This window comes from Patiria miniata, unplaced genomic scaffold (assembly GCF_015706575.1).
Source record: "Patiria miniata isolate m_02_andy unplaced genomic scaffold, ASM1570657v1 HiC_scaffold_3, whole genome shotgun sequence".
Lineage (NCBI taxonomy): Eukaryota > Metazoa > Echinodermata > Asteroidea > Valvatida > Asterinidae > Patiria > Patiria miniata.
In genome coordinates, this window is record NW_024037069.1 from 37,492,588 (window position 1) to 37,510,849 (window position 18,262).

An 18,262-nucleotide genomic window follows, 5' to 3' on the forward strand; every position below is an offset into this window, starting at 1 on the left:
CTTTTTGGGGTACGAGTTGACTCGGGTACGAGTTAACTCGGGTACGAGTTGACCCATTTCCGTTCGAAACCGTTACCCGATTTTGGGCCGTCATACAAATACAACGTACAAAAGACACATTCTTAAAATCTCAAGTCTCGATAATTACTGAAGCCCAAAAACTCCAAACTTTCTATGCACTGTGCAGGGGCGGCGGCGGAACGAGGGGGGGGGGGGGGGGGGATATTTACCCAAGCTAGTATAGTGCGCGCCCGGCCCCAAGCCTAGTACAGTGCGCGACACAAACTTGTGCACAAGTCTATTGGAATGTTTCCCTAAATAGGTACCATTTCCCGTAGTTATTATGACTTTGCTTAAGGTGCAAATTGCACAAAATTAGTTTTGAATCATTTTATGAACTTCCAGCCGATGCTAACAATAATTTTATTAGCGAGTCGAGTGCATTCATGGGTGGCGTTTTGAGGTTTGGCGAAGTTAACAAAAATCCTGAAATTTCCTGACGTAGGAAAATGAAAACAGAATCTATAGGGGTGGACGTGGCCTGGTGGGGCAGGGCCCCCCTTGGCGAACAATTGCCCCCCCCCCCCCACGGCAAAAGCCATACAGGTATTTTTGTATTGTTTATGGTAGTGGTCTCCCCTAGTTTGTGATATGACCGCCCCCCCCCTATGCACTGTGGTGCGATCTGAGGCTATTTCTTTACCACTTTATTTATTTCTGAGACCACTTTAACAAAATCTTTTTGAAGAAAAGATGGTGGTGTACGCAGTGGTTACTTTTGGGGGGGGGGGGGGCGGGGGAGCATGGCCCCGTTACTCCCCCCTCCCCGGATCCGCCCTTGGGTGCACGCAAGTAAATCGGTCCGAAATTGCCTACGCCGGCCAAATCACGATTTGCAGGCCCTCAGATTTTCCGTTATTAGAGCATTTTGAAGGCCAGGAACTTTGATTGATTTGTTTAAAAAAGAAGGTTGGAAGCCGTGCAGAGGACTGCAAGCTCGTATTTTTGAGAAATTTAGATGAAATTAGACCCTAAAGTGGTTCTATTTTGCCATGTAGCGTAGGCGTCCCTTTTCAAAATATCAACACTATCCGATTCGGGGGCATCATTCTCACTTATCTACATCTTAAATGTTATATTAATGCATGGATTGAATATAGTCTTTCTTTCCTTATTCCGCGTCCGCCAAACTGACTCTGACTTTTTTTTGCTGCAAGCAAATATTTGTTTTGGCATCGCGGTAAAGTCAGTCTGTCATTGACCGTAATACGCATGCGTGAAACATATCACGTGAACTAATGAATACGTCACCTGATTCGGAATACCGAGACATGTTAGTATTATATTCTATTTTTTATGTTGGTTGCCTATAAGCACGCTGCGCGCTAAATCGGTGGCCTGAATGCAGCAGGTTCGGGTTCAATTCGTGGAGGAATTTGACATTTTCATTTTTTTCCGCAAAACATAATTTTCTTCCCTAAATTGGGTTTAATCAAGTCCTGATGATTGATAAAATATATTGCCCCTTCTTCTTCTCATTCATGGCTCTGGAGGATTAAAAAAAGAACCTCAGTCCAAGAACCCTTCCGTTATCAACAGATGCATGCGCATTATGGTTATAATTCCCCGAGTAGTACGACATGTTCCTCAGAAACACAAAGGTGCTCACAAAGTCATGATAATGACGAGAAAAATGTACCCAAAGAAAATAATAATTCGTCTTTCAGATATTTATTCACAATTTCATTGCCGTGTCTTTCTTAACATGAAAATGAAACAAAAGCAGTTAAATGCGGTTATATGCCTTTTTAATTAAAATTGTATGACCTGAATAGGCCTAATATTTCACCTTTTGTGGTGCACTCGAAAGCGCGATATATGATATTGGAGTCAACAAGGGCGGATCGGGGGGGGGGGGCAACGGGGGCTATGCCCCCCTCCAAACCCCCCCCCCCCCGAAACCGTCAATTTTTTTTCTAAGTGGCGTCGCAATAATAATAATAGAGGCAGACACTGCGTACACCACCATCTTTTCCTCCAAAAGAAAAATTGATTTAAGTGGTCAGAAACAGCCTCAGATCGCACCACAGAGCATCTAGAATCTAATAAAAATTCCGGGGCCTTTAAGTGGGCCCCGAACCCCACGCCCTAATTTTTGGGACCCACTTTTTTGTCTTCTGGATCCGCCCTTCGGAATCAAGCGCAGGTACTTTGATTGCTGTTCTGAAATTGAGTAGTTTTTGTTTTCTTAATGAGGAGCTTGCCTTACAATAACTGGAAAGTGCGATGTTACAGAAAATTTCACAGGACAGGGAAACATTGGCACTCAATGGTAGATGTGGAACTACAGCACTGAACTGACACTTTCTGTACAATATAAGTGCATTCGTCTTGCTTGATTTGCTTAAACTTTAAAGTTACTTGTAATTTTAAAATAGGTTTTTCCGGCTATTTCAAAACATTAATCATACCGTTTTGATAATTCCAATTCGGCCATTAACATCGATTTTATTGCACTTCCAATGTTTAATTTCGTCTTTTGTTAGGCAATTTCAAATTCAGTTCAAGTAAATTCACACAATGATCACACGTTTTCGTCCCGGTGTATTCAATTTCGGCTCGTCTTCGCTAAACCTTGTTATTCAGAAATCAATTTTTTTCTATATTATTGATTGATATAAGACGAATTCGATCTCTGGATGCTGCCATTCGGCAACAGAATTTGATCTATAATGACGAATATTCTCGACCCGGTGACTAAAGAGGGTGACCAAACTTTGAAATTGAATGGTAAATGACTCTATTGGTTTTGGTAAAAGTGTGTGGAACATTTTCGTGGACGAAATTGAATGTTATAGAGTTGGTGAATTTGAATCTTTTAAAATAGCCAGGAAAACCTACACCGTAATACTCCACAATGTTATAACCTTTATACACACACATCGTTTTGATGATGCAGAATTATTTTCACAAATTCTAACAATAGTTAACTTGCTATATTATAGAAAACATATATACATGTACATGTACCTTGTTATTTTAAAGGCATATTTTTTAGGATCATTTGCTTTTCATGCATTTTGTTCGTTTCCAATAATAACACCAAACAAAATCCCCCCAAAACATGTTCAGAACCTATCAGCTGCTGAAGTTTCAGCTCAGTGAATATTACACTTTTCGAGAAAGCTCTATAAAACTATGCACTCTCTTTTGATCCCGAAACACAATTTCGTCTATAACATAACTCTTTATTTCTAAAAAATCAGTCGATGGACTCCTCATATTTTACATATCAGCAAGCCAAAAACGAGATAATTTCACGGGGTGCTTAGTACCATTACAATCTTTAATCAAGCTTCTTAATGACAATTCGGTAGGTCACTTTGGGATATTATGCAAATGATCTTGCCTTTAATTCAATGAGTGACGTATATGCTTATTTCAACTGAATAGTGTGAACTAAGCACATTTTTGGTGAAGCTTCCAGTACCCCTCGGCATTGCCCCATGAAGACACACCAAAGTGCACGCGAGTCGGAACTCGCTGGTGGTATGCACCGGCGTCCCATTCCACGAAAGCCGCCTCCTGTCCTCCTTTACCGATTCTGACCACGCCCCCTTTGTAGTCGATCCAGAAAGGGCGGTACTCACTGGCGTTGACCAACCCTTGTTCCTCATGTGTAGCCACTATATCCAGACAGATCAAGTAGCATGGTCTCACGTTCGCCTTGGTATTCACTCTCCCACCGATGTCTAGAGATGAAAAATAGTAAAACCTGATCCGTTCAATTTTAGGTTATTTCAGCACTCGATCGGCAAAACGCCGAAAGTGCCCATGTCTTGTAACTTGTTTTAAATGCTATCCTTGAAAATGCACCTTTGTGTTCCATTTAACCTTATATTAAATGTGTTTTTTTATTGTGCCAGTTTGAAGGGTAATTAGGTGCCTTTCTATTTTTTGATAATGCGAATTGCTGCATTCATGAACAAAATTGTGATTTTATTACTGGCATGAACCTTATGAAGCTTATGAATTGGGCTTTCATATCCTCGATTTTGAAAGTGCTACATGCAAAACTTCCCTAAAACAATGGTCCCAACATGGGGTTTCGGGTTTTTTTACTCACCCTATAGACACTTGTTTGTGGCGTCCTTATACAAGTCGTTACAGAACTGTCATTAAAGCACGGCTTTTTTTTAAGGAAATAATAATATACAGGGGTTTTCTACTCACTTATTTCGGCAAAAACGGACTCGTCAGTATTATGCTCAGCCAGGGCTATGCTAGCACCCTGCTTGATCTTCACATCGAAGTCCAACCGGAAAGGCGTGCTGAAGGGTTCCAGCAGGAATTTGAAGGTGCGTGGTAACTTGGCTTCAGTGAATACCGAACAAACTGGGAGGAAAAAAAGACATTTGTTTGGAACTTTCGACTCAAAATTTTTGTTTCTATTGACACATGTAAACATGGTTCGGTATAACCTTCACTGACGTGTGGAAGTCTGCATTTTTGTCGTTGGTGCGAGCATACTGAGCTCACTTTGCTGAAACATAATTCTGCGAAGAGCAAGCTGCTTATATAGCAGAAAGGCTAAACGCAGATGATAATTTCGTACAATTTGATGTCTAAAAATTCCGGCGGACAAAGCTGTCATTTTCAAGTTTGCCTAACACTAACACGCGCCAGAGTTGTAATGACTCGAGTCAATGACTCGACTCGTGTCCGACTCTAGTCATAAAATTCAGTGACTCGGTACAACTCTGACATGCTCTGCTGAACAAAACGAACCATGGATCTATCCCCATCTTGCACAAACGAACTGTCTTATTCGAAATGTAAAATCAAAACTGTATTCAAATAAAAATTCACTCCCACCGACTAAAACTTGGGAATGAATTTTCACTCGAGTTTGGACTGAAGTGATTCTTTTTTTCCCACAGAGTATTTCAATCTAAAATTAGAGTTATTTTCACCATAGTTTCACTCTTTGGAATTTCCAGAGAAGGTACCACACCCAAGATGTACTGTATTGCTAGCTCCGTCCGACGGCCGAAGATACATTTTGTTTTTAACTAGCCTTTTTCACTAGCGATACAGATGTTATTTAGAGACATCGAACCCACCCCCCCCAAAAAAAAATCGGCCCACGTTAAGGTATGGACTAAATTATTACTTAAAGAATTTCGAACTGCTGCGGACCAACATAATTCAGTTCCCACAAGGCAGACTGGTTCCATCCTTCCCTTTAAATCAAGTATGAGAGAACAAGAAGAATCAGTCTACCTGTTAGGCGAATCTGTTTGTGTGCAAAAGTATAGGCTAATCCAAAATATCAAAAAACTTTTTTCCCCCAGAGAGTTGTAGACGCCAAAATAACAAAAAAGTAACCTTTTTTTCCGTACAAATAAAACTCTCCAGTGTAAGGGGAAAATTTAATTTGTTGAAGAACACTGACAGTAAAACTTCAATAATCTGACCATGTGCGTCGCTAGGATGGGGCGGGGGGGGGGGGGGAGCGCTTGCCCCCCAGAAAAGCCGAAAAAGGGAGAAAAAAAGGAGAAAAAAGAAGAAGTGTGAAGTCATATTTGCTATTAATTTAATACACATTTTAAAAAATGGGCGTCTGCAGGGATGTCAAATGGGGTGAGGTGGGCAAAGTAATGTCCTCCCACCTACCCTCGAAAAAATGATAAATTGAGAATATGCTAGAGAAAGTACAAGTTTTTCCGAAAAATGTGCTTTGCATGCCCACCGCCCTATAAAAATCCTGGCGACGCCCATGAATCTGATGACGAGAATGTCACAATTTTACCGTGCACATTGTCTACTCACACTGAAGGTCACCGCCCGTCTTGGGTTTGGTCTTCGGTCGGCAGTGAGCCCTGAACGCCGCAAATGCCTTGCTTCGGAGCTCGGCGAGATCGTCACCGGCTGAAGCCCGTGTCGTGGTGCCGCACATCTCGCCTCGGCAAACGGTAAGGGAGTACAATAATCCCGGTAACAGGAGAGCTGCAGGCAGGCAAGCTGACCTCTGCATCTCAAGTTCCACCAGATGCAGACTGTAATCACCGTATGAACGATGGTGGTATAAAATGGTGTATGCTTCTAAGTGGAGATCTCCTAATTAATAATAGACCATTCAAAAAGTTGCATGATTACTTCATCTGACGCATTTGCAATTTACGTCAAAGTGTCAAGAAGTATGAAGCCCAACATTCGCTGCGAAATTTGCCCGAGTTGAAATATGTTCAACTGTTACGAATTCGCAGCGCGAATACTCGCCATAACGTCACAAATTCGCGTTCGCTTTTGCTTTCGCGCAGAGTATGAACCGGGCTTCAAGTTATTCGCGCCATTTACTAATTCGTTCCACGAATTATGATTATTTCGCACGAATTACTAACTCGTATAGAGATGTATTTAATGTTGGTTTGGTCAAGGTTTGGTAAAATAACGACACATATACAGCTACTTAGTCATATCCGTTAGATAGGATAATTTCCGTATTCGTCACTATTGCAAATTATGGATTTGTTATTGTGACTGATTCGCCACAGGCGGGGCTTCAAATCTTAAAATCCAGACAAAAATTAAGAATTTTGGCATAAATACTTGAAGGAGCAATCTTAAAACACCCCCAAATCGCCAAAGTGGTCGATTCGCCGTTATGTCAGCTCTGCGACGGTCTACGCCAACCACGGATCTATACACACAAAGATAAACGACTCGGCCCAACTCCTGGTTAGACGCGCGGCCTGTACTGGTGGCAAATACCATGAATACTTTTCAAAAAAGACCACTGCGCGCGGTGGCTTTCAGATTTGTAAGGCTCTGCGCCCGATTTGGCCTCGAAGTCTGTCAAGCCAGCGAATTATATTTTCGAATATTCACGATCTACGTTTTTGGTCTTTATTACTGAATTCTGATAAGTGATAACTACATAGTCATGGTAATGCCGAGCACAATATCTTTAGCTTTAAGATGAACAATGAAATGTCGCTTTTGTTTCATCGTTCGGCATCCTATCTCTCTAAAACTTTTTAATATATAAAAGCCTAATTCAAAACGAAATTTGGGTACGATGTTCTCCTCGAAATTTGACGTTTATTTCCTGGGTAAATAATTCATCTATGACGACAAAAACTGCACAATACCATCTGTTATATCCTGAAGTATTTATTTCAAAAAAAAAATAATTTGGAACAATTATATCTTAAATAAGAAGTAGTTTTACTTACAGTTTTATGAATATTTCCGTTTTAGATGTCGTGCAAAAACCCAACACAATGGCACATCTGGAAAATTTGCGATTACGCGCCAACGGGTAATAACAAGGGAATAAATGTGTGCTCGAGAGGTTTTTATCACTCTGTTTAAGACCACTTAGAGTCTGGGTGCTGATAATTACCCGAGCCGGAGGCGAGGGTAATTATCAGCACCCAGACTCTAATACCCCTGCGATTGCTCCTCAATTTACCCCAGCACGCTAAAAAACGTTTAAATAGGCCTATAATACAGAAGAGCTGGGTGACTATTCCTGTTAAAGATTTAGTTCCCTTTATTAAAAGTAGCGTTGACGACTTCCGCCTCAGTTCCATGGGTTGGGTCACAACTAGGAAAATTAGCCTCACTAATGATAGACTTGAAATCAAGTCGGTAATTATTGGCGGGGTTTTGTTCGCCTGTCGCATGCCGCGCCGTCCCACCTTGCATGCGGGGACGGTTCGTGCACCCTCGACCCCAACATGCGGGTACATCTATTCCAATAACCAACTTGAATACTTTGAATACTTGAATACGCACAGCGTATGGCAACTGCTACCAGATTTGGACGGAGCAGCCCGATTGGTTAAGAATCAGGAGAAGTATGCGTTTAGTATCACGTGCACGCACACGATACGCGAGTTGTGCGGTAAATGCAATACAGCCGGGGATATCCCCCCCCCCCCCCCAACGAGCGGTGGTAGTACGGCAGATCATGGATGATGGGATTGAGCCTTTTATGATTCAGGCATGGAACTGGGTGCACAGTCAGAGTATGTCTGTTGGCCATCGCAGATTTTTGTCCATTGAAAAAATATATATAGAATAACATGCAATGGCAGCCAATTTTGCCACTTTTGAAAATTGCTCGTTATTCTACCTATATGTTTTTTTTCAAAGGACAAATCTGCGATGGCCCTATAGCCAAATATTTTTCTTAAAGGCATAGTCTGACCGTGTGCAAAATTAATACCATGCTTGTATCATCAAAGGCACAATCCCCATATTAATATTTCCCTATCTGCCCCACTACATTATAATTTTTACGCTTATGGACTCGTATTTCCACAACCAAACTTCAAAATCACAAAATAAGTGTTAACAATTATACAATACACAATGCCTACTCAAGTGAAAGGCGTCCCGAACGTTGTCTTGATCCTGCGGTAGTTCCGGCTCAATCCCGCGACCGACAGTGCTTGTGTAGTAGGTCCGCCGCTGCCGCGGTCCGCTCCTGCCGCGTCTGGTCAGAGGTATTCTCGCAATCCCAAAAGCTCGAAATTGGGTGACTCCTATAGCTTGTCCGAAAAGGTTGTTTCAGCAACTTGGCTCTCAATAGCTCAAGCAATAAAAGCTAGTCTAGCAATTCTCTAGTCTAGCAATAACGTTACAGAAAAACTATCTCAAAATCATCGAGGCTGGCCTCCAACCTCTGCGCGGACTCTCAGCTGAAAAATGTGCCGCGCCTCATTCCAAACTGGTTTGCTTTTTAAACCCGTATGAAAATCGGACTCGTAATCGGATTCTTTTCCCCTTTTATTGGCTAAACCCTCTCACGTGACCGGTCCCTCTCCTAATTATCTATGCATGAGCATGCGCAATACCATCTATGAGACCGTATTTCATAAAAGCTAAATTCATGCTACACCTGCGTAAATATTTTAGCGATGCCACATACCATAATGGTCCACGAATTCGGTACGTATGCTTTCAAATGACAAAATAAACATTCAATATTCATAATGTGTATGCAAAGTATTAACGCGCTAACCAAAAGCACCTTGACTGGAGTCGACCGTATACCATTCGTTGACGGTTCATTAGCTTCCGGAAATGGTTTTGGGCGTGGCGGCCCAAAGGAAATAAATGTTGTTTCTCTCAACCACTACGTTTTACCGAAATCAGACATTTTCGGCCACTTAAAATAAATAATTGTTTGTCATTTTAATGGGTCTTTTTGGATCAACTATGTACCACCTTGTGACAGCACGCACTTGATTTTCAAAGGGGATTCATAATTACGGAACGCTGGATGTGACATCCAGGAGGTTGAGATCTCACATTATAGCATTGATCTCTCCTTACTCCGCAAAACAGCATTCGATATTATCGCGAGATGTTGGCGCCTTACTTTCAGGATGTTGCCATCTCGTGATCAATATTTTACCTGAGGATGTTGGAATCCTAACGTTGTGAAGCATTTCATAGAATTTCCCAAACTCGGCTGATAGCTCTGTGAGCCTACCTAATCTTGTGGTTGGATTGACCTCTATCTTACGTAATAATGCCTTATATACGGGCCTCGTTGCCATGCTAGGCGCAGTTGGTCCAACTCTAAGGGGAGCCGTCGACAGCGCCCATCCTAGTGTTACTTCGTCATCCTGATATTTTATTATTCGAAATGTGAGTTTAGTTTAGTCAATAAATTATTTGGAACCGCATTCTGTTTCCCGAGTTTCTTCATTTTATTTGTGTATCCTCCGATGATCCCGGAAAGGATGTTATGATGATGTGCACATCTCTCCGAAGGTAAATATCTAATACGTATGAGATGTCGTCATGATCATCCCGTGATAAACTATTATACCACACTGCAAAAACTGTGTTTAGCAAAAATTAACACTTTTCTAAACACGTTCTTGCTATGACGTTTAGAGTATTGATGGATGGGGGGGGGGGGGGGGAGGGTGCTAGTGTTTAGCCATTGAAGATTGATGTTTAGGATTTGGATGCGTAATGTTTAGCTTCAAAACATGTTTACAAAGTGGTATAGCAAGATTATGTTTATTTGTTATAAACGCAGTGTGTATGATATACGATTGTAAGATGTTGACGTCCTGTGATGCAAGATCTCGACATTTTGGATGGTACCTTAGTCTGGAGCTTAGTAAATAATGTTAATGAGGTCCCCGAGTACCTTGTACTCTTTTGAAAATAGAGCATCGTTGACAAGCGTCCTTGAAATTGTGGAAACGATGCCCCGACGGAGCCATTTTGCCAGAACGGAACCTAAACTATTTCCACTTAACGCCAGTTTTTATAGTCGTCGAGCAATGATGCATGACCCGTCCGACGATTCGGGAACGACCACTAACGGAACTTGACAATAGGTACGTAATTAACAACAAAAATTCACCACATATTACTTTCAAGGCAATTTCTTTGTTCAACTTTAAAATATTTAAAGCGTTGTCTGCAGTATTGTCTCTTTCCTCTCATAAAAAGGCTCCATGTTTTGTAACATTTTGATACATTTTTAACTGTTTTTTTTTTAAACTAACGATCTCCGTAACGACTAAATTTTTCAAAGAGTAGGCGAATAGTACCAGTAACTTCGAGCCCTCTCTTGGCCAATTATAAGGATTTGTTATAAAACCAAGAACCATATATTTATTTTCATTTTATGTATTTATTTGCTTTTTTTCTACACCGTGAAATATTTGCAAAAAAGTACAACATTAAGATTACAAATTCTAAATAAAGGGGTAAAGCCGACCCTACCGGTGTAAAAGTGACACCTATTAAAAATCTTCAAATCTGGAGGCCCTTTCACGTTCCGTTTCCCTGTTTTGAAATACATATTAAATATTTGTAACAAACAACTAGGCAGATATGAGAATGAATAAAATTGCTGCAAACTGCTTGCTGATTGACATGGATTGGATTGACATGAAATATACAAATCAAAATCAAACATATCAAAACCCTGACAGAATCGTATTCAAAGGCAAAATAAGTCGTACATTATCGAATATAATACTTTCCCCTCCATTTGTCATTAAAAAAGGGTTAGGAGTATTATTTTCCTTGATTGGTCTGCATGACACGTTCATTTACAACCGTATTGAGAAACTTTGACCCAGTTGACGCCATCTTTGTTTGTCAGGGATCTTTCTTCATTACGTTTCTGTCAAGGTCAAAGATACATCAAGTTGCCATGGAAACCTTTAACAAGGTTTCGGGTAATTATCAGCACCCAGACTCTATAAGCGGTCTTAAACAGAGTGATAAAAACCCTCCGGAGCACACATTTATTCCCTTAATAATAGCGCACACCTCTCCGATCTGTACGTCCGATGCCCCGAGGATCCGGTGAACTGGTCAAATCAGAGAGGTACGGTGCGATGGGGAGACGGGGTTAATAGCGGTGAACTGACCGCTGATACCGTTAATTGTCAAAGATACCGTTAATTGTGCTTCATGCACTGCAGAGAGAGTATTATCCCCACAATGTAGAAAAATAAATTGGAGATGTGAAGGGGCGTGTCTGATTTCTGACCAGGGGTGGGGCAGTTAAATTACAATACATCGTGAACTCGTCTTTTTTTCACCCCAAACTCTTTGAAAAGGGAGTTACTAAAATTAAGGAATTTTGGTTGTAGTAAACGTAAAGTAAAAGCTGTCTCGACCAAATATCGCCCATCAAGAATGCTTTTTTAATCTGCTGTTTCGTTGGCATGAAACGACTGAGAATATTACGATGTAAGTCCATCGCATGCTACAAACTCATTCATAACCTTTAGTAGGGAGAGCAATGGGATAAAGTGGCTTACTCGAGGACAAAATTAATATGGCCTGAGGCAGGAATCGAACCCCTGACCAACTGATCACCAGTCGCAAAACCTAACCATTAAGCAGCACTCCGTTTTCTGGATAAATTTACCTCCTAAAAAGAGGGACGTCATTGCATTTTGAACCAAGCGTTCACAATCGGGAAACAAGATACTTCTCAAAGCCGACAAAGACGTCTTTGAACAAGTCCAAGAATGCCTATGTACATGTAGGTGAGCAGTGAGCACTTCTTGTGGGAGGCAATTTACCAACGGTAATATTATGAAAACAATTTCTGAATTATTATTTTTATTTACTGATGCAATCGAGATATATGTCCTGGGAGCGTTTTGAGATTGAAGATCGGGCTGTAATCACTGAAAATGCTACCTCAATAATCGATTAACCGTATTCTGCTTTACTAATCTATTCATCCAATCAAAACGATATGTATTAGAATAGTTGCCAGTTTGATAACAATCAATATAGAGCTTACTCGCAGAAATGATGAAATAGCCAGTCTACGTTTACAGCACCCCAGGACGAGACACAGACGCGGACTTGAGTCGGTACTCGCTTGTGATATGCACCGGCGTTCCACTCCAGGAGAGCCGCCTCCTGTCCTCCTTTGCCGACCCTGACCACGCCCCCCTGGTAGTCGATCCAGAACGGGCGAAACTCGTCGGCGTGCAGTAGGCCTGTCTCGCGGTATATGACGAGTTTATCCGCGCATGTCGCACGAAAGCAAGACCTCATGACCGACTTGGTGTTTTTGGAGCCTCCAAGACCTGACAAAGAACGATAATTGGTACAACTGTGTTGTAAACCTCACCAGTCGTTTATTATAAGGCTTTTTAATAAAAAGTAGCTTTTTTTGGTAGACCTATATTGGACATAATTATATGACAAATATATCTGAGGATAAGTATTTATTTATGTATTTTTATTTATAAGATAATATCACAGGTAAATACAAGACAATTAAAATATATAAATATATGACAGTTTTAAAATACAATTACAATTAAAATTGTAAATGCAATTCAATAAATATCTTGTGTTCTCCCAAATATAAATAGAAGGACCTGCACTGTCTCTGTCAGATTCAATTTAATTAGTATAAGTGTATTTACTTGATAGAATTCAGCCTATTGTATGTACATATTAATTGATTAGCTTAAAGGGAATATACATCATTTGCTTTTGCTGTAATTTTCAGAAATGGATGGAATTGGGGGGTTGGAAATATATAGCAAATATAGTTACACTGACTTTTTTGAGGTTTTGGGTTCGAAAATGCTATAAAAACCAAGAAAAACAATCATTTTCCTGTAGTCTGGTTCCCTGACTCCATATAAGAAGAAACAGAGCAGTTTACATACATTGGGGAATTGTAAGGTCAGGGAACCAGTCTAGCTGGCTTGTACCCGTTCATAGGTGTGTATAATCGATTGCAAACAAGTGCGATGGTCAATTGGGGCCAGTATTTGAAAAAAAGGCCAGTTTTTTTCCAACGCTGGTCGGCCGATCAGCGTTGGAAATTGATACAAAAATACCACTTTTCTTGAAAATGACAGTATACCAGGTGCCATGATTTTACAGGATGCTTTACACTGTCATTCACTAACAGTCCAGCAAGGTATTATAAAATGATTTGGTAGTTTTATTTTTTGATGTTTGCAAATGTTGTATTTTCCCTTTAATTTGTAAATACGGGTTCCAGGTCTTGTACAAGCATATGCTTTTTTTACCTGCATCCCTCGTATCATTTTTGTCATTCTTTATATAGTTTCCTGTTTATTATGTTGTTTGTGCTATGATATGAAAAAGTAAACCATAACCATAACCGTAACCATAACCAAGATTAGCATATTGAATATTGTTCTTTAGCTGTAATGACTCTGAGATCAACAAGTACAAGTACCAAAGTTGGTATGCATTTATGAATATTAATTTTATTCGAAACTGTCCTATGTGGCTGGTATATTATTGAACTTTGTCTCTCAATATGGATCTGCACCTGACAACATACCCGGTTTATGATTTTTTTTATAACTCCGCTTCCCAAATCAACTGCGATAGCATTATAACCCCAATTTTGTCCTTCTAATTCGGCCGAGGTGAATCCCAGGCATTGAAAGGTATATAACATCAGTTGCATTTATATACCGAAATATTATCAAAAAGCTTACTTGGATTTAAGATCGTATATTAAGCCCTGTCAATTAATTCCTTTGGAAACGTTTTAGTAGTTTTGTGTCATTTAACATCTAGGCTTTCGTTTGGTAACATTGGTAAAGCAAACAAAGTGCCGAGTAACAGGGAAATGCGCGATATAAAAGAGACCAACTTCAAATACGATTTTCTCCAAACATGCTTTTCACTTAACGGGACAGACTTTCTTCGCGAAAACGGTGATGATATACTGGTACTAAACAACCCGTGAAATTAGTTTGTTTGGCTTTGCTGTCATTTAGAAGAAATCAAGAAATGGAGTTTTTTCACTGTTTTTTTTTTTTTTGAAAAGTGTAAAACCCACCGAGTTGAAACTTCAACAGGTTAGGTTTTGAACATTCGTCTTTGCATGTTGAGGGTGTTATTATTGGAAACGAACAAAATGCATGAAAAACAAACGACCCTGTATGCCTTTACTAAGCATAGAAAGAAACATATAGCTTGGGGTATAGTAAACATGATAATAAAAATTGAATATTGTTGTATAATCCAGCTTACTTATATCCGCAAAGATTGAGTCCGTGGTTTCGTCTTCTGCCAGGGCTATCCCAGCTGCCTGTTCCGCCTTGATGCTAAAGTCCAACCGGAATGGCATGGTGAGCGGCTTCAGTACGAACCTTACGCTGGGTGGGCTCGTTTCTACGGTAGTGAACGTGCAAGCTGCAAATGGGAAACATAATAATGTGGTTTATTTTTTTCGGTCACTTTACTGATAGATCGGAAGTTTGTGATGAAAGTACGTTGCTTTGCACTGTGGACAGGTTAAACCACAATTGGGGGTTTAATCATATTAAAACAATATATCGCTCGCTCCATTTCACAAAAATAACTGGGATAAAGTACATGTTATTGACTAGTAACTGTGGAAGTTTCACGTAATTTGCGCACTCTATTACCAAGTTATGTATATATCTTAATAAATAAGATCACAAAACCACTGATCATTTACCGTTCTACGAACTGATGAATACCTATTAAATACACTGAAACATGGACGTTTACCCACCTCCGTGAATGAACGAAAACTTAAAAGGAAAACAGACAAAATCGCCATCAATATTTCAGGGGAAAAAAAGAGTTGACTTGTTTGTCGTATTCAAAACACAAGATCTGACATTGACAATAACGTTTCGGTCTTGACTCAAATGATTAAAATCCCACGGTATTTGAATGATTATGTGTAAGCTGTAATTCTCACTCGGCTCAATAGCTTCCAATGGCATTCCATGCTTGGACGGCTATAAAAGTAGGTAATTTTAGTAAAACATGCATTGCATCTTATAGCATGGATCAATTTCAGTAATTCTTTTTTTCTCAGATGAGTGGAAGAACATGCTCTTTTAATACATACTTCATTGGAGTATCAAATTTGATTTCGTTTTAAGAAACAAAAATCAAAATCCTGGGGTCACTTAGTCTTTTGGACTCACCCTGTACAAACTTGCAGCATTTAATGATAACTTTAATTGGCGTCAGGAAGAAGGTTTACCCAATTTAAAATGATTTGGATATTTTTTTTCTGTCACATTGCTTCATAGCAGACACGGAATACTCACATTTGGGGCCATCTAATTCGTGGCGACTCTCTATCACTCGACACTTGGCTCGGAAACTCGCAATAGTCTTGGCTCGAAGTGTGGCAGTGTCATCACCCGGATCAGCCATAGTGATAGTACCACAGGACAGGCCTGGCGCCGGCTGCATCACGAACACCAAGACTAGAGGTGCGACGAGGGCCAACACGTAACGCCAAATCCTCATTGCTGGACAATGGTTGCATCAAGCGTAAACTAAACTCGCTCGCTAAAAACTTGCTGGGAACAGTACACGACCAGAATTAATTGGTCGAAGCCTCATGGCCGCCTGGGCAATGAATAACGACCGGATAATTGATAAAACAGCCTCCAGGTAACCATGGGAACGCATCAATCCTTCAGCCATTCCATTAATGAAAATCAATTGTTGCATCGCCCCCACTAAAGCGGCTTTCGCTTTGAAATTAAAACAAAATGACAGTTTACTTTTTTGGAAATTCGTGAAATAAAACACATCTATAAATTACCAAACCTTTTATTTCCTCTATATGGCGAGTTTGATTAACATGTCTTAATACGGGCGATTCCAAATAGTGCGCCTCCAAGAGTTTGTAGCGCGTTGGCCAATCACAATGCGCGAAATCAGTCGACCTTTTCCAAACGGGCGTTGGGTCGACAGATTTTGCGCATTGTGATTGGCCAACGCGTTGCAAACTCTTGGAGGCGCACTATTGGGAATCGCCCGTATTGGAAATATCATTAAAACCTTTGGGTGTCCCTTATTAACAACAACAAAAATTCGCCTGTATCAAGGACGCGAGTCACAGTTAATCTTTTCCACTAAGTTGCACAAGGAAACGCATAACATTATGGGTAGTCTGGTTCCCGGTCCCCATTGTCCTCAGAACTTCAAATATTGCAACATTATGCATGACGTGCATATGTCTGAGTCCCGCCTCCTGGTATGAATTCAAAATCACAACAATAATGTTTACGCGCAACCAGCCTATTGCAAAATGGCATGGCCACAAAAAAGTGCAATTTCGGAGGTGATGAGTTTCGATTTTTGCTGGATTTGAAAGTGTCTCTGGAAAATATCAATAAAGAGAGGGGTATTACTGTTCAGTATTTAAAATCTTTGCAGTTGAATTGCTGGAAAGCTGTATTCATGGTTTGCGTACTTTTTGTGGTAATTATACAAGTAAGAGTCAGTTTTTTTGACAACCATGTGTTCAAATTTCGTCCATGCGCAAAAGCTGAACAGGATAAAACAATAAATAATTATGCTGCGCGCAGAGGTCATCCAATCAACGGGAGCTAGCTACCGGCGGTCCCCAATTTTTTAGGGTGGGGGGGGGGGGGCGGAAAACAGTCTACAATTTGGGTACCTAACTGCCACAGTGATGCACACGCACTCCATGCTCACGGCTGCGCTCGTGGTGCCTCGATGCCCACGGAAAGCAAAGTACCGGTACACACAAATTAACTATCACACAATATGCAAACTGAATTAAACAAAAGGCACATGAACACAGTTGCCCAAAAGAGGAAATAATTATGAAGTGCACATTTAGCTATTAAGAGAACAAAGGTCACAATCAGACTGCATCAATTTTTGTTTTATCACACCAGAGATTTTGGCAAATAAACCTGGCTGGTACCATCTGTCGATGGGGGCGCTGTACAAAACCGACAATTATGCACAGTACTAATGGACAATGGCGATACATGCGTGAAATTTAAAAAAAAAAGGCACCCGAAACGGCCAATGGCACAAGGGCACGACTTCTTTAAAAAAGGGCACTTGTTCAGAAATAAAGGCACTTGTTAAAAAAGGGCACTCTTGACAAAATATTGGAGGGGGGTGTAACGCTGGTGAAAAAAGGGAATTTGAAGGGAAAAGGGCAGTCTTTACAAAATATTGGAGGGAGGGGGGTTTAAATATCACCCTTACCCCCCCCCCCCCCCCCCCGCTGGCTACACCTATGTATTAACTGGCCGCCCCTGCACCCAGAGGGCGCACTCACTGACCATCCAGCGCAGTCTAGTATTAAATCACCATCTCGATAAACAAAAATCCATCCGTCTAAGTTATTTATATTACTGGATACACCGATGCCATTTCGAAGCGAATGTTGGCCATGACCCGTTTGCCCTCTCCAACGGTCTCTGGCCTTTTCATTTAATCAAGCCGACCTTCACGCCCTTTTTGTATTAACCTCGAATTTTATCTACCAAATTTTATTCAAAAACTTTAATCTCCCGAGTGACCCAGAGATAATCTTTCAGCTTTATTTGCTCGAAATGACTATGTATGCTCTGAGAAATAACAAACGGGGATCACTCGGAGAGGATACGGCTTTTTATTACAAGCTAAATTTTGCAACATAATTGCTAATGATGAAAGCATTAAGACTTCAATATACCAGTTTAAAGATGCTGACACAGACACAGACATTGGCAAAATGGGGAACCGCCAACATTAGGCTGGATAGCTCAGTTGGTAGAGCAACGGAACGGCAATCTGCGGGTGGTCGCAGGTTCAAACCCTGCTCCATTTCCTTTAACTTTTAGAAACTTAATTTTTAGAAAAAAAGATTGAAAACTGGAAGACCAAACTGCAAAGAGAAAAAAAAGCAAACAAAATAACAGAAGTCTATTATCTTAGATGTCCACTG

General features: G+C 40.6%; 1 protein-coding gene across 3 annotated transcripts; it reads right to left on the minus strand.

Annotated features, from left to right (window-relative positions):
• Window positions 1-3,327: 3,327 nt before the first annotated feature.
• Window positions 3,328-8,782, minus strand: LOC119738656 (C3 and PZP-like alpha-2-macroglobulin domain-containing protein 8). Of its 3 annotated transcripts, none has more exons than XM_038213571.1 (4): window positions 8,391-8,782; window positions 5,833-6,059; window positions 4,234-4,395; window positions 3,328-3,752 (listed from the first exon to the last, which is right to left on the minus strand). In XM_038213571.1, exons 2-4 carry the CDS (start codon window positions 6,035-6,037, stop codon window positions 3,460-3,462), a joined length of 660 nt encoding a protein of 219 aa, XP_038069499.1. In that variant the 5' UTR covers window positions 6,038-6,059; window positions 8,391-8,782; the 3' UTR covers window positions 3,328-3,459. The 3 variants fall into 3 exon arrangements, with proteins under 3 accessions (XP_038069499.1, XP_038069498.1, XP_038069497.1); XM_038213570.1 differs by having other exon boundaries at window positions 5,833-6,117; XM_038213569.1 differs by having other exon boundaries at window positions 5,833-6,120.
• Between the last annotated feature and the right edge of the window lie 9,480 nt (window positions 8,783-18,262).